General features: G+C 39.3%; 1 protein-coding gene across 5 annotated transcripts in view; it reads right to left on the bottom strand.

Moving 5' to 3' along the window:
- The window catches only part of Vps13b (vacuolar protein sorting 13 homolog B), a 553,125-nt gene that overhangs the window by 192,987 nt on the left and 347,836 nt on the right, over positions 1 to 12,302 (bottom strand). For all 5 annotated transcript variants that reach the window (XM_036207944.1, XM_036207941.1, XM_036207943.1 and 2 more), the window contains exon 34: positions 6,730 to 7,417. In XM_036207944.1, the coding sequence (XP_036063837.1) occupies positions 6,730 to 7,417 (688 nt within the window). The remainder of the gene's footprint in view (positions 1 to 6,729; positions 7,418 to 12,302) is intronic.

Raw genomic sequence — 12,302 nt, 5'->3', positions numbered from 1 at the left:
CATGTGCACAGCAACGGGAAGCAGACCACGGAAACAGCAATACACTCTGGGAACTAAGGTCCCTATGGTTTCAGGAACTGGGAAAGGGAACCTTGTATCCTTTCTCTTTCCTCTTGGCTTTGTGCTGAGAGTGCGTGCGTGCGTGCGTGTGCGTGCGCGTGCGTGTGTGAGTGTATGGAGAGGATGATGGCTGTGCTAGTGGCAGCGACAAAGGTATTTAAGACTGTCAGTCAATATTACACTCACACTTCATAAGGCCAATGTACACATACTTGAAATGGGTAGAAATAACACAAATTTCCAACAAGAAAACAAAAAATGAATAGTCAATAAAAACCATATGACCACATGGGTCAAGGTGGGATGAAAGTCTGTAGAGCTCTGTGGGACAGAACCAGAAGTAACCCTGAGCACCAGAAGTCAGACAGAGTGGTGTAAACAAATTTGAATAAATGATGTCTCCAAGACCTCACATTTAATAGAAACAAACCAAAAGCCCAATTTACAAAATTGAGAAGCTCACCAAACCTCAAAATGAATAAATTCAAGCAATTCAAGTTCAAACACATGATAACTAGCACAGAGAAGAAACAAGGTCATGGAACAGTTACAGAAAAACAACTAATTATGGATTAAGAAGCTGTGATTGCAATAACCACAGACTTCTCATTAGAACTCATGTAGGGCAGAATAACAGCTGAATCTACTACTAACAGAATTAGAATAGTCCTCTGTGTTCAGGCTGTCTGACGCAGCTTTCTGAAGTGTCTCTTGAGAAGTACAAGTCCATCATTCAATGCCTCCTAGCATACCTCATTCTACGAAGACCTACATTCCCTAAATCTTTATCAGCAACTCTCAGCACAGTTATTGAAGTGAGATGCTTGAAGGCAGAAACTAGGTCTCCCTTATTACAGGTTTCCAAGCATCTGCATTTGTTTCATAGATGGCAGGAGTTCAAAATGAATGAATGAGTGACTGCCCTAAAGATGGTCTGAGAACAGAGTGAAAGCACACAAAGGAGTAAGAGGTCCTACAGCATTAAGTGGAGCTGAGTAAATAAACAGGAAGAAAGTTTCAAAAACTACACTGATAGATTTAATAGAATTATTTTGAGATACAACAGCACATTCTAAAAATGTTCAACAGAGTTTTAGTGTTTACATTCAAAGTCTTTATTATGATGCCCTTAATATGTTAGCAGAATGAGTCCTTCATAAGCTAACATTAGACTTCCACCTCCCTAGAGTACTCAGAGCCATGCTTTAACAAGGACCATCACTTAACGTTCTAACAGTCTGAACTCTAGACTCCTATTGTCTAAGATGACCCTGGCATGGATCCCCCCCACACACACTTTTTTTAACACAAATGAATGAATAAAATGAATTAGATGCTATATCATGAGTTAAATTAAAATGCTAATTTTGTTTTATACCAGTTTGCCTCTCTGTTGTTCTGATAAACAACTATGACCCAAAGCCACCTGGGAAGGAAAGAATTGATTTCAGCTTCCAGCTTCCAGTCTGTCCTGAAGAAACATCAGGACAGAAACTCAAAGGCAAGGAAAAGCAGAGACCATGTTGGGAGTGCTATTTACTGCATTGCTTTCTTATTATGCCAGGAAGACCATCTGCTCAGGGCTGGCACCATGGTAGACTAAGCCTTCACACATCAATCACTAATCAATAAAATGCCCCATAGACTTGCCTACAGGTCAATCTGATGGAGAAATTTTCTCATTTGAGGTTCTCTCTTCCCAGAAAATCCAAGCTTGTGTCAGGTTGACAAAAAAAACCTGAACATCACATTTTCTTAAATAAAACAATTATTTTTCTCTTCTTAAATATTATCCTGTAAACATAACAGGCCCTTTAAAAGAGTGAAACAAAATTCTTTATTTACATTTGCTCCACAGGATCCTAATATAAAAGATATATATACACAAGTAACATTGTGTCAATTTTTTATAATAATTTTTTTTAGTTGAAAACTAACTAAATACAAAAATGACCCTCCAAACCCAAACAATATCTCCTTAAGAACTGCAGGTATGTTCAAAACATTGATTTAATAAAGCCATTGAGAAGCATATTGCTCTAGTTAGCTTTCTGTTGCTGTGATAAACACCATGACCAAAAGCAACTTGGGAAGGAAAGGGTTATAGGTTACTGTCCATAACTGAGGGAAACCAAGGCAGGAAGTGAAGCAGAGACCACAGAGAACACTACTTACAGGACTATTTAGCTACTTTCCTTATATAGCAAAGGCCTACCTGCTCACTGAAGGAACCACCTCAGTGGGACAGGTTCCTATATCAATTAGCAAACAAGAAAATGCCCCAGAGACATGCCCAAAGGTCTGTCTGGTGGAAATAATTCCTCAACCGAGGTTCACTCTTCCCAGAAATGTTTAGGTTTGTATTAAGTTGACCAAAGCAACCTGCACATACATACATGCTAAATTCCCCATTGCCAGGCTGTTACTTTAGTGAAATATTCATTTAAATGTCCCCCAAATATGAACAATGTAGAAAGACACAACCTGTTTATTCCTTGATTTTTAACTTCTGCTGGTTTTGAATTTTCTCATAAACTTTCTTGGAAGGTTAGCTTCATTTTGACAATCCATTTTATTCTTTCAACTCAGATGATAAGGACTCTTGACTTTAGAACTCAAATATAGAGCCAGCTACTTCCACCCCTATGAACTTTAACAGAATAGCCATGCATATTTCCTTATGTGAAAATTACTATCTTAGGACTCCCACAGAATAATGTACATGGAACAGGTTTCTTCTAGGGGATAGGGAAGCACTACATAGATTCTGTTTTGATGAGTAAAATGGTAACAAGAGTTGATCAGTTCACCCAAGTGGATGGCCAACTGGAAAGAACTTTCCAACATCTAGCTTTAAATGACAATTTCATTAATACTTAATAAAAATTATTTAAAACCCTGAGAAAACTAATCAGTGCATTTTCATGTACCAAGGAAAATTCGTATCTTCAAAAGTCAACAGCAGTATTAAACTGGTATGAGGCTTGCCTCCAGATTTTAACCTAACATCTCTGGCTTTCAGCTAAAGCAGTTCGGATTAATTATAGACCACAGTTTTCAAAAAGTAATGGTGGGGAGGTGAATTCTAGATTGCAGAATGACAAAGCTGCAGACCTGGAATGAATTGTCCTTGTTGATATCTTGTTCAGTAGATAAGGCAACAGAAACACAAGGAAGTGAAGTATCTGCACAAGAGAGCTGCCAACTAAAGCAGGGTCAGCAATAAAAGTCCAGTTTTCTGTTTTCTAGCTTAGTAATCTTTCTGCCATATGACAATGATGGAAGCAGCAATAACAAACATTTATTAGGGCCTCCTGCTGTGGATATTAATCTGTATAAATAAAATGCTGATTGGCCAGTAGCCAGGCAGGAAGTATAGGTGGGACAAGGAGAGAGGAGAATTCTGGGAAGTGGAAGGCTGGGGGGGAGACACTGCCAGCCGCCACCATGAGAAGCAACATGTAAAGACACTGGTAAGCCACAAGCCATGTGGCAAAGTATAGATTAACAGAAATGGGTTAATTTAAGATAGAAGAAGTAGATAACAAGAAGCCTGCCACAGCCATACAGTTTGTAAGCAATGTAAGTTTCTGTGTGCTTTCTTGGATGGGTCTGAGCGACTGTGGGACTGGCGGGTGAGAGAGATTTGTCCTGACTGTGGGCCAGGCAGAAAAACTCCAACTACAGCCTCCTACTTACTAGACTTAATGCTACGAATTATTAGCATTAGTACCTTAGAATTATTCATAAATTACCTCTCTCCATCACAACTGCCCTATCAGATAGATAATTCTACATCCCATAATAGCACCAGAATGTGAAGTCAGGTTTGTCACATTGTGAAGACAGACTATATTGTATAGTCACATCATTGGACACATTTAATAGACAAATTCACCAGTTAAAACTTGGAGAGGGAACCATGTGTACAACCTGTGTATAGAGAGAAGTCTGAAGGGACAATGGCTCACAGCTCTCTCCTTGGTACACCTAGAGGTGGACAGTCTAGCTGCAGAAAAGTGACTGATGTTGGCTTTGCAGTTGTAGCTGTTCCCACTACAGCTCTGACTTTGGGGAATTACTTCTCTAAGCTTTATTTCTTAGTTTCTCCATCTGTAATACAAAACATGACATCCTCACAGAGTTATTATTAGGGTGAAATAAAAGAATGTATTAAAGCAGGACAATTCTTGATGGAGTACTCAGTGACAGTTATAGTTTGTTTGTTTGTTTGTTTGTTTGTTTGTTTGAAGTCATTGTATTTTAACTACTTACAGTTTTGGTTTTCTACCACATTTCCTAAAGCGCTAAACTAACTTTTAAGAAACATGACCATGTAAAGTACATACTATAGTGGTAATACTTGGTTATAATCAAGAATTGCTCTATGCAAGGGTCTAAGAGATGCCCGAGGAAGGCACCCACAAAACACTCCTCAGTAGACTTTCTTCAGAAGGTAACTCTACTCAAACACAAGGCCATGACCTTTCCTCCAGCTCCATCTGCTTTAATTGGGTTTTACACCAATCCCCAACTCATGAAAGAAAGACTTAAATCTCCCTTATTCTTTTATTCTAAGATATTATCATCCAAATGAGTATCTTTGCTTTGAGCTCTTATAACCTTGTTGAATACAAATTTTGACAAAAAGACACAGACATATTATTTAGAAGTATACTAATAAAATAGATTAAATTGAACTTACTTCTATATACTTGGAAAAGTGAAACCCATCATTGGCAATTCATATTCATTTACTATGGACTATTTGCTTGCCTCATATATGTGTACACACACACACACACACACACACACACACACACACACACACACACACACAGCATACCAATATGTTGAGCTTGAAGTAAGCAAAGAGAGTGATCTGTGATTTCGGTATATCTACAAAGCAAGTTTGGGAAGAGGCTACAGATGTTCCTATCAGCTCTCCCTGCCCCGATTCTTCCCTGTCTTTCCAATTACCTCTTAGCAGAGCCACTGAAGACCCCTACCTACATAAGAGATTGTAGCTAAGTGACTTTAAGGAGGTGATGGGAATTAAGATTTACTATTCTAATCTGTATCAAGTTCCAACCAATGCTAAGCCGAACCATAAAGAAGCATCAGTTAAGTAGGTAGAAATCCTCAGATAATAATAAAAGTTCTGCTAACACAGCACCTGCAAGATCTCTAGTACCTTGAAGTACCTATTACATCACAGGCTCTCAAGGATGAGAATGTTTGAAGAAGGAAGACAGTAGTTGCCAGTTAATGTTAACAAATGGGTCTCACAATAGTAGAGCGGTTTGAGAGCATTTCCCAATATCTATGGTATAAATAAATACTCAACATGGCTGATTTAAACTGCCAGTGGATCAACCGTTCTTTACAGGTGAGCAGCTGGCCTTTAGAAGACTAGTATGAGCTGCCAGCTTGATACTATTACAGAGGATTACAGGAGAGACCAGGAAGCAGTCTTGGCAAGAGCCTTGGGTTCCACACCCTTGACCTGAGTCTTCACCTTGCTGCCTGTTTTCCAGTAATGTGCTATGTAAAATGTAAAATGGTTGTGATGTTTAATCTTTGTTGTCAACTGGAAGAGATTTGGAGTCATCTGAGAGACACACCTTTAGATGATACTGTGAGGACTTTGCAGAGATTTAACTGAGAAGGGAAGATCCCCCTTAAATAGGAGAGGTGTCACCCCAAGGACTAGAGTAGGATTTCAAAAATAAGAAGGGAAAAAGAATAAGGAGGAGGAAGGGAGAAAGTAGATGGAGTACCAGCAGCGACCGCCTGTGCTTTGTGAACACAATGTGAGTGCCATCTCCTATCTATGCTGTTGTTGCTATGAGGGACTGACTGTATGTATCCCCTCAAACCATGAGGCAAAAAAACCCCTCCTCTCCTGAAGTTGTGTTTGTTGTAGCAACAAGAAAATAGTTCAGTGGCTCTCTAATGAGAAGAATTAACAGCCTGAGTTTCAGATCAGATCAGCTCTGCAAATGTCTCATTGCTGACTTCTATCCATTAGGTGTGATAGCAACATGCCAAACTATCATGTGCTTGTTAGGTTCCTCTTCAAGTCTTGAATCACATTCATAGCTACTCTTCCATGTTTGCTACTAAATCTCCAGGGTCTCTCACACTCTGATTCCATTTTCACTGGATCTTATTATTTAATGTTCATACATCTTAACTCTGAACAGCTCCCGTTCCTAGTCTCAATGATTTTCAGGAATTCCATATGGTTATAATAATATAAGATGCTCTCTGTTTGTAAGAAAGGCATGGTAGGGGCTGTGACTTTTTATTCTTCTTTTTTTAAAACAACTGTACTAATTTGGATAGCCAACCTAAGGGCCATTACCAGTAAAAATAGCTATGATTCCCAAACACTAGACATTATAAGTATCTCTGCAGCCAAGAAAGAGCCCATTTCGTTAAATTATTGAGGAAAAAGATAAAATATTTGGAGGCACAATGAGAATACTAATGTTAAATGTTGCTACATTTTCCCAACATTTTCTTAGACTCAAGTCAGTTGCAGATATGTATTTACCATATTTTGCAGAGAAGAGAAGGCATGTCTGATCTGTCAGCTGTTTTTGTTTGGTCAATCTTGAAATGGGAAATAAAATAACTACACTCGAGTTACATCAAGGCTCTTACCTGTACATTGGTAGTCAGAGGCTACCCCCTTAAGCATAGCATCAAAGATGGATATTTCCACTCTCTGTTTCCTGTGATGACAACTCAGAAGCAAGGAAGGCTGGGATACAATTAAGTAGAGAAATGGATGGAGCTCGAAGTCACTGGTCCCTCTTCGGCCAGGCTGCCGGACAACAGTGCCGCCAAGTGCTTGTCTAGCAGATGACCGTGTGGACGCATGGAGGCTTTCAAGAGAGAGAACCCTTATTTTTTTCCCTGAAGAAAAAGAATTGCTACTGCTTAAGAGATCTTCAGCAGTCACCATGGAAATGCATGCCTGGTTAGGCTGAGCTCCATCAGAATCAGCTTCTGGCAGGTTTAAGGAATTCTTGTCTGTTTTCTCACCTCCCTTCTGTTCTGGTAATTTGAACTTGGGTAAGGCCGCGGAGGAATAGGTCATTAGTGAGATCCTACTTGCAGTAATAAATATGTCGAAGGGAATGAAATTGAGATTTTTCACAATTGATGACTGGTGTGAGGGGCGGGCAATGCGGTGCTGACTGGCACCGCTGTACTGTTCTATTTGTACAATTCGGATTTGAACGCTGTCACTGCCGATTCCACTGTCCTGAGCGCCACTGTATCGGGAAGAAGTTTCAGCTATGCCTCCATCAAATGTATCCATTTTCTTCTGTTCTTGCTTAGAGATCTTTAAGAAAAAACAAGCAGCTATGTCAGGTAATTATGCATGAAGTGTCACTGTATGAACAATATTACTTAAACATGCTGTTTAAAGGAACTTAAAAGGAATTTAGTACAACTTAAAGCCATAAGAACCACAAAAAATACATAAAAGCCCACCCCACCCCTAAATCACTTCATAATCCAATGGACATTTTCTTTCTTCTTTTTTTTTTTTTTTCTTCTTTTTGAGAAAGGCTCTTGCTCCTTGGCCTGGGCTAGCCTGGAACTATGTCATATAGGCCAGCCTGACATTTGCAGCAGTCCTCATGCCTCAGTCTCCCAACAGCCAAGATGCTTGACACCATCTCAAATTCTTGAGAATGACTATCAAGAGTATATTAAAATGTACTTCTGAGGGTCACTATTTCTCACTTTATATTAATACAACAAATCAGCCTTTAAAAATGTTGCCATGCCGAGAGGTGGTGGCGAACGCCTTTAATCCCAGCATTCGGGAGGAAGAGCCAGGTGGATCTCTGTGAGTTCGAGGCCAGGCTAGGCTACCAAGTGAGTTCCAGGAAAGGTGCAAAAGCAACACTGTCTCGAAAAACAAAAACCAAAACCAAAAAACAACAACAAAAAAAAGTTGCCCCAAATAATTACTTTGGTAGTCTTACAACAATCCCACAAATAATATAATAAATGATTCCAGCCACCAATCAGGGTTATTGTTAGTGAATACAGGTTCCACTTGGCTGCAGGTTGCACTGTGTTTTTCATCCTTATTATAAAACTAGTTTATAGGATTTTGAACAGTAAAAAAGGGGGAAAATATAAGAAGCTCAGACTCTGGCTCTGAAGGGCAAAGATCATCAAATTAAAATAAATGCATGACATTTAAAAAGATGTTAAATTCCTACACAGAATTAGGAAGGAAGTAAGGTGAGTCAATAATTCAGTAAGGAAAGCCTCTGGAAGTAGCTTTTCCCTAATGTCTTCCATTAACGACTCCCTGTGGAGAAGGAAGGGCAGGTTGGTGGCAGCAGATGGGTAGAATTCCTCTGAGACCTTCAGCTTCTCCTTCTGAGATCCTCTGACTATCTACTGGGCATTGGGCATTTCATTTGCTACTCTTTGAAGTGATACAGACTAATCCATATAAACATGGGGAATCCATAAAAATAAGAAAAAGAAAACAAACTTACCCTATTCCCACTGCATTAGCAAGTAACATCAACCATATTATTTAACATATTCGGTTTTTTTCTTTCTGCTACTCAGACCCTTTTTTGGTTATAATCATATTGAAGAGAGAAATTTGAAATCCATTTCTAGACAAGGTATTATCCTTGTAACTTACTTTGTTTCTGTGGCAGGGTCTTGCTATGTAGCCCACACGTGGAGCCATGCTTGGCCCCAACACATACACACAACCACAAAGTCTCTCTTTCCTGCCGTAGCCTCTTGAATACCACTTTAAAAGAGTCTGTAAAAAGCTGTATAGCATTTCAGGTAATGTTAGGAGTAATTTTTTTCAACAATTCCTACACAACTAGAAATTTGGGCTTTTAATTCATGCCAACAGGCATCTATAAGAAATGATCAGAACTTTAGGGCAGGTTCCCAGAAGTTAAAGTACAAGGTAAGTAGCATGAAAAACTTAAGTTACTGAGTATTTCCAAAAGTACTGCACTAGGATCCAAGGCAACTTGTGATAGACAAATATTCCTAAAGCACAGTATAAGTACTAAGTGTTATTTATCAGTTTTTAGATTGCAATTTTACTGGTTAAAAAATATTTTGTCAAATGCTACAAATTATTGTAAGCTGACTTCTTGTGGGCCAAGAGATTCAGCTGTGTATTAAAGCTATACTTTGACTGACCAAGGGTCATGGAATATTTGGTGTTATACAGTCTTAATATTCAGCTGCGCCTTACTATGAATTTATTGTAGGCCCATATAATACTAGACCATTTCGCAAACAGTTCAGCTTCTCAGACCCGTTGAACCTCTAGGTAACTAACCCCAGCCCCCAGCCTAGGAGATAAGCAGGCTGTAGATACAGCTTTGTTTCTTGTGCAAATGAAGCTCAGACCATCCCCCTCCCCCCCATGCCTAAGGGCATTGCAGAGAGACTGACTGAGGACAATAGGGCTTTTTGCATAACCAGGTGCCAGAGGGACTGGAGCAGAATTCCACAGGCAGAGAGAACTACCTGGCAAGAGAGAAGGGAGGATACAGATTCTGTAGAGGTAAAGCAGATCTCCTGTAGAGTTTACCAGGGCCAGGGGTAAGGAGCCAGGAAGGGTAGATGGAGGACGAGGAGACAGACCATGAAGGTGAGACAAAGAACATGAGGGCTGTTGTTACCAGGGCCTTCAGAGGACAGAAACAAGTAGGTACAAAGAGACTGAGACCCAGGACAGAACTCAAGCTGTACACAGTCCTGTCATAAAGGAATAAAGTAAATGGGCAAAAGAGCATAATGTACGTAGATTCCTTTCCCAAAGAAGCATCTTCCTCAGGACTCTGGGAGGATTTTATCAGTTATCTATACTGACTACCACTCATTGTTAAGTGTTAAATAACTAATAATGAAAGATAATGAGGAAACACTTATGAAAAGGTTTTCCAACAACATTTATCTTGATTCTACAGAACCAAGAAACACAAAAACATTATTTGAAACAAAACAATGTATCCCTACTTTTAGAGGCACCATGTTTTCTGTCATTTTATATATTCTGTGCTCTTGCCCTGACCACCGCACCTCACTGTGCTGGTCACAGCTGGCAAAGAGTCATCCATCAAAACTTTCCCTTCTTGGTGATCTTAGTACTTCATACAATTCTACTACAGCATAAATTATATGCTAAAATGTTCTGGGGTATTAATACCAGATAGTATTAGAACAATTATGGTTAGATGGTGGGCTGCATATAAACCAGAGTTCCTACAAGATTATGGAACTCAAAAATTGCTGCTTCATTTTGATGTCTTGAGTATGCGAATGCAATGGGTCTGTCACATTTATGTGACATGATATACAGAAGCCTACTGTACTGTCAGTCACATAAAAGTACATTATATTACACACATTGTGCTGCACAGTATACAACACTTGATTAAGTGACTGCACCACTGTCCTCATTCTGCTATGCATTGTATCCTTATTTTAGTGTGTGTTCCTGCTTACAAAGGTTTAGTGTCTACAGCACTCTTGTGCCCACAGTAGCGTCCCACATCCTGTATTTACTACTTTTCTTGATTGCATTACTTTCTCTTATTGGTTAATCATGCCCCCGAACACTGGGCTATCACACAGACACACAACATACATTCAAACTGCATGTACAGGAGGCTATACCATCCAGCCTGCTACACATTCATACAGCTATGAGAGTGTCTAATGGTACATACACTTCTCAGAGTACTGGTACAGATAAGGGATAGTGATGCACAGCTCTATATGGACTTTGGAGTCAGACAAATCTGAGACCAAGCCCAACACTCTCTAATTATAGGACTTTGGACAAAATTGCAAACCTCTCTAAGGATATGCATAAAATAGAGTTAATTATGCCTCATAGAGTAGGTGTGAAGATTTGGAAATGCAGTCTACCTCATAACGTATCTGGCACACAGGAAATTCCCTATACTGGGCAGCTGCTATAGATCTGTAGCTTTTACCAGGTGAAGAACTCTAGATGATATGATCTCTTCCACTGCATAAGTAGGAATAGATCCTCAACACACTGAAGAAGATCCACAAAGTGCAGTGATAACTGTTCTTCCTATCTAGTAATGGAAAACAAATCACCTAGTAGACTGAATTAAGGACCATTAAGATGCAAATACATGTGTGGGAAGACTTCTCTGCATCCTCCACACAGTGAGCTGAGCACAGTGTGAGCCATCCTCCTATTCTCTGGATGGATTCCTTCTCACACTGGAGCTCCGGCATGCAAGGCTGAAACAGCACCAAATGAGGCACAAAGTACTGAACATAAGGATAAAGTACTTTATACAGGGTAAGTTAAAACAACCCCTTCTTTATAAAAATGTCTACAATCCTTCTGGGTTGTTAATCTGGCAGATTAATGCTCTCCCTTCCATGATGTTTAACTTCCACACTATATTATGTCTCAGAGATTGTTAACGAGTGTGTTTATTGTTTGCTACATATTGTTACATATTATATACACTGTATTTCCTAAGTGCTATCATCTTTTGAGGAGAAAGTATTGTTATTCCCATTTTACAGCTGAACAAACTGAGGCTAAAGGAGATTACTCAATAGGTCATTGAAGAGAAAGCTAGCAGTTTGTCAGTAAAAGGGAAGGAACACCTTGTTAATATTCTTGGAATGCATGAACAAATAGACTTGATTTAGGAACTAAGTAAAAATGAAGTCATTTGTTTTCAAGATAAAAGATTAATTTTTAAAGCATTGTGTCACTATGTCAAGATTTTCAAATATACCTCCAAATACATTGCCAATTACAAAATTTCAAATAACATTTGAAAAAGTAATATAAGTACTTAAGTAATGCAGGATTATTGCCCACATTTTGAGGCCTTATAAACTAAGTTTTATATAGTTTAAGTAAATCTTCAGGTTGGGCTTCATGGCAAACCCCAACCAAGAACTGATACCTCATAAGCTATTTTTGTGTCTCAATCAGTAAAGTCAGCCACAATTTCATACCCGAGGCGGCAGTGTTTATACACGCAGAATTTGCTTCTGATTTACAGATAAATGTTTAAAATCTAGTCTCCCCTAGAGCAATGTTCCTGTAGGTGTTCCTGTAGGTGTTAACCCTGGGGAGAGGAGTGGAAAGTGAGTGTTCAGGCTGCTTGGGGAATTGCACACAGCTTCTAGCAGATGTCACTCACTTGGCAGGGGCA

The sequence above is a fragment of the Onychomys torridus genome, chromosome 16, assembly GCF_903995425.1.
Source record: "Onychomys torridus chromosome 16, mOncTor1.1, whole genome shotgun sequence".
NCBI lineage: Eukaryota > Metazoa > Chordata > Mammalia > Rodentia > Cricetidae > Onychomys > Onychomys torridus.
Note: the sequence above shows the minus strand (reverse complement) of the source record. Positions and strands in the feature narration are given on the sequence as shown.